The following is a 1,407-nucleotide window of genomic DNA, read 5'->3' as shown; positions in this document are numbered from 1 at the left end:
ACCCCCCTCCCCTCAAAAATGCTGAAATTATGCAAACTGAGCCCAATAATGGGAAATTATGCAATTCTGTAAATTTTAACAAAGAACGATATAGGAAAATAATCAGAAATTATCAAAAAAATGATCAAATTTTGCTAAATTATGCTGGTTGCATAAAACCCCCGGGACAGCCCTTAGTACTGGCAAGGTAGATCTACACAGTGTTTTAAATACAGACGAACCCGGTGGGATCAAGGACCGCTTGTCTTATCGGCAAGCAGTGGTCAAAATTTCACACCTCTCAATTGCTATCCTGTCTGATAATGACATGCTTCAGTCTTAAACTTATCCAATTACATTTGTATGTATTCTTCCTTCCTCCCAGCGACTGGTGGAGGAGAAGAGAGAGATCCGGGCACGCCGCAAGTCGACCTATGCCCCCGACACCTCGGAGAGTCGCTCCAAGCACCTGGCCGTCATCCGAGAGAGCAAAGTGTTTGGCAAGTTAGGAAACGTCGAGGACAAAAACAAAACGTAGGCTACGTTGCGGACTGAGTTTATCGACAACCGTAAACTCTCTATTGTCATTTTTTTCAGCGTCTTTTTCAACATAGAATTAACTTACACAAGGTTGTAATGTTCAGCATGATTGTTTTTTTCCCTACTGTTTGAAACGAGAATTATTATGTTTACCTTAATAATAATTGTACATATTACAACAGAGTTCATTATTGATGTAACGCATAAATATTATAGATAACAGGTTAACAGGGAAAATTTCAATTTATTTTTAATTAACCCTTCTCACCTCACCTCAAGTGTTTTCCAGAGCCAGCTGTATTCTTCACTTAGATGATATTTTATTTTAAAATCATAATTTACAGCTGTTTCCAAAAGGGGAAAATGGACCTGCATACAGCTCGGAAGTGGGGTTAACGCGATTACCAATCCGGAAGCTGTCACTGGAACATTGCTTGGCATTTTTTGAGAATCTGTTTTCACAAACGGCACAGCATACATTTATCCTTTTCCTTGATCTTGCTTGGTAATTGCACAGTTGACAAGTACTGGAATCAACCTTTTAACTGTAAGCAATGGGGTTTTGTTCCCCTGTGAGTGAATAAAAGTATATAATACCACGCCTTCAAAAATGGGTTCTTCTTGACACGCCTCTTTTGTATCCTTATATTATATATAGTCATCGTCAATCGGAAATCAGTCTCAGTCTTGTTTGTTTGTTTGTTTGCTTGTGATTGTGATTTTTTCCGTTAAAACACAGGAAAGCAGAAACAGAACATGCATTAAAAATATTGAAAGGTGCCTCTTTATGTCTTTTTGGGGGAAAAAAACAACGGCTCTATCTGGAAACAAAATTGACGCCAACCATGAAGCTATAGAAGGCTGGGGGGCAAGGGAGGGGGGGGGGTA

At 39.4% G+C, this 1,407-nt stretch overlaps 1 protein-coding gene across 1 annotated transcript in view; it reads left to right on the top strand.

Annotated features, from left to right (window-relative positions):
• LOC118477493 overlaps positions 1 to 1,194 on the top strand; it is a gene marked incomplete in the record, with an annotated part of 15,770 nt that extends 14,576 nt beyond the window's left edge. The window contains 1 exon segment of the mRNA XM_035969069.1: positions 365 to 1,194. Coding sequence (XP_035824962.1) covers positions 365 to 517 — 153 coding nt within the window.
• Positions 1,195 to 1,407: the final 213 nt, after the last annotated feature.

Source organism: Aplysia californica, unplaced genomic scaffold (assembly GCF_000002075.1).
Source record: "Aplysia californica isolate F4 #8 unplaced genomic scaffold, AplCal3.0 scaffold00111, whole genome shotgun sequence".
Classification (NCBI taxonomy): Eukaryota; Metazoa; Mollusca; class Gastropoda; order Aplysiida; family Aplysiidae; genus Aplysia; species Aplysia californica.
This window is presented reverse-complemented; position numbering and strand designations above follow the sequence as displayed.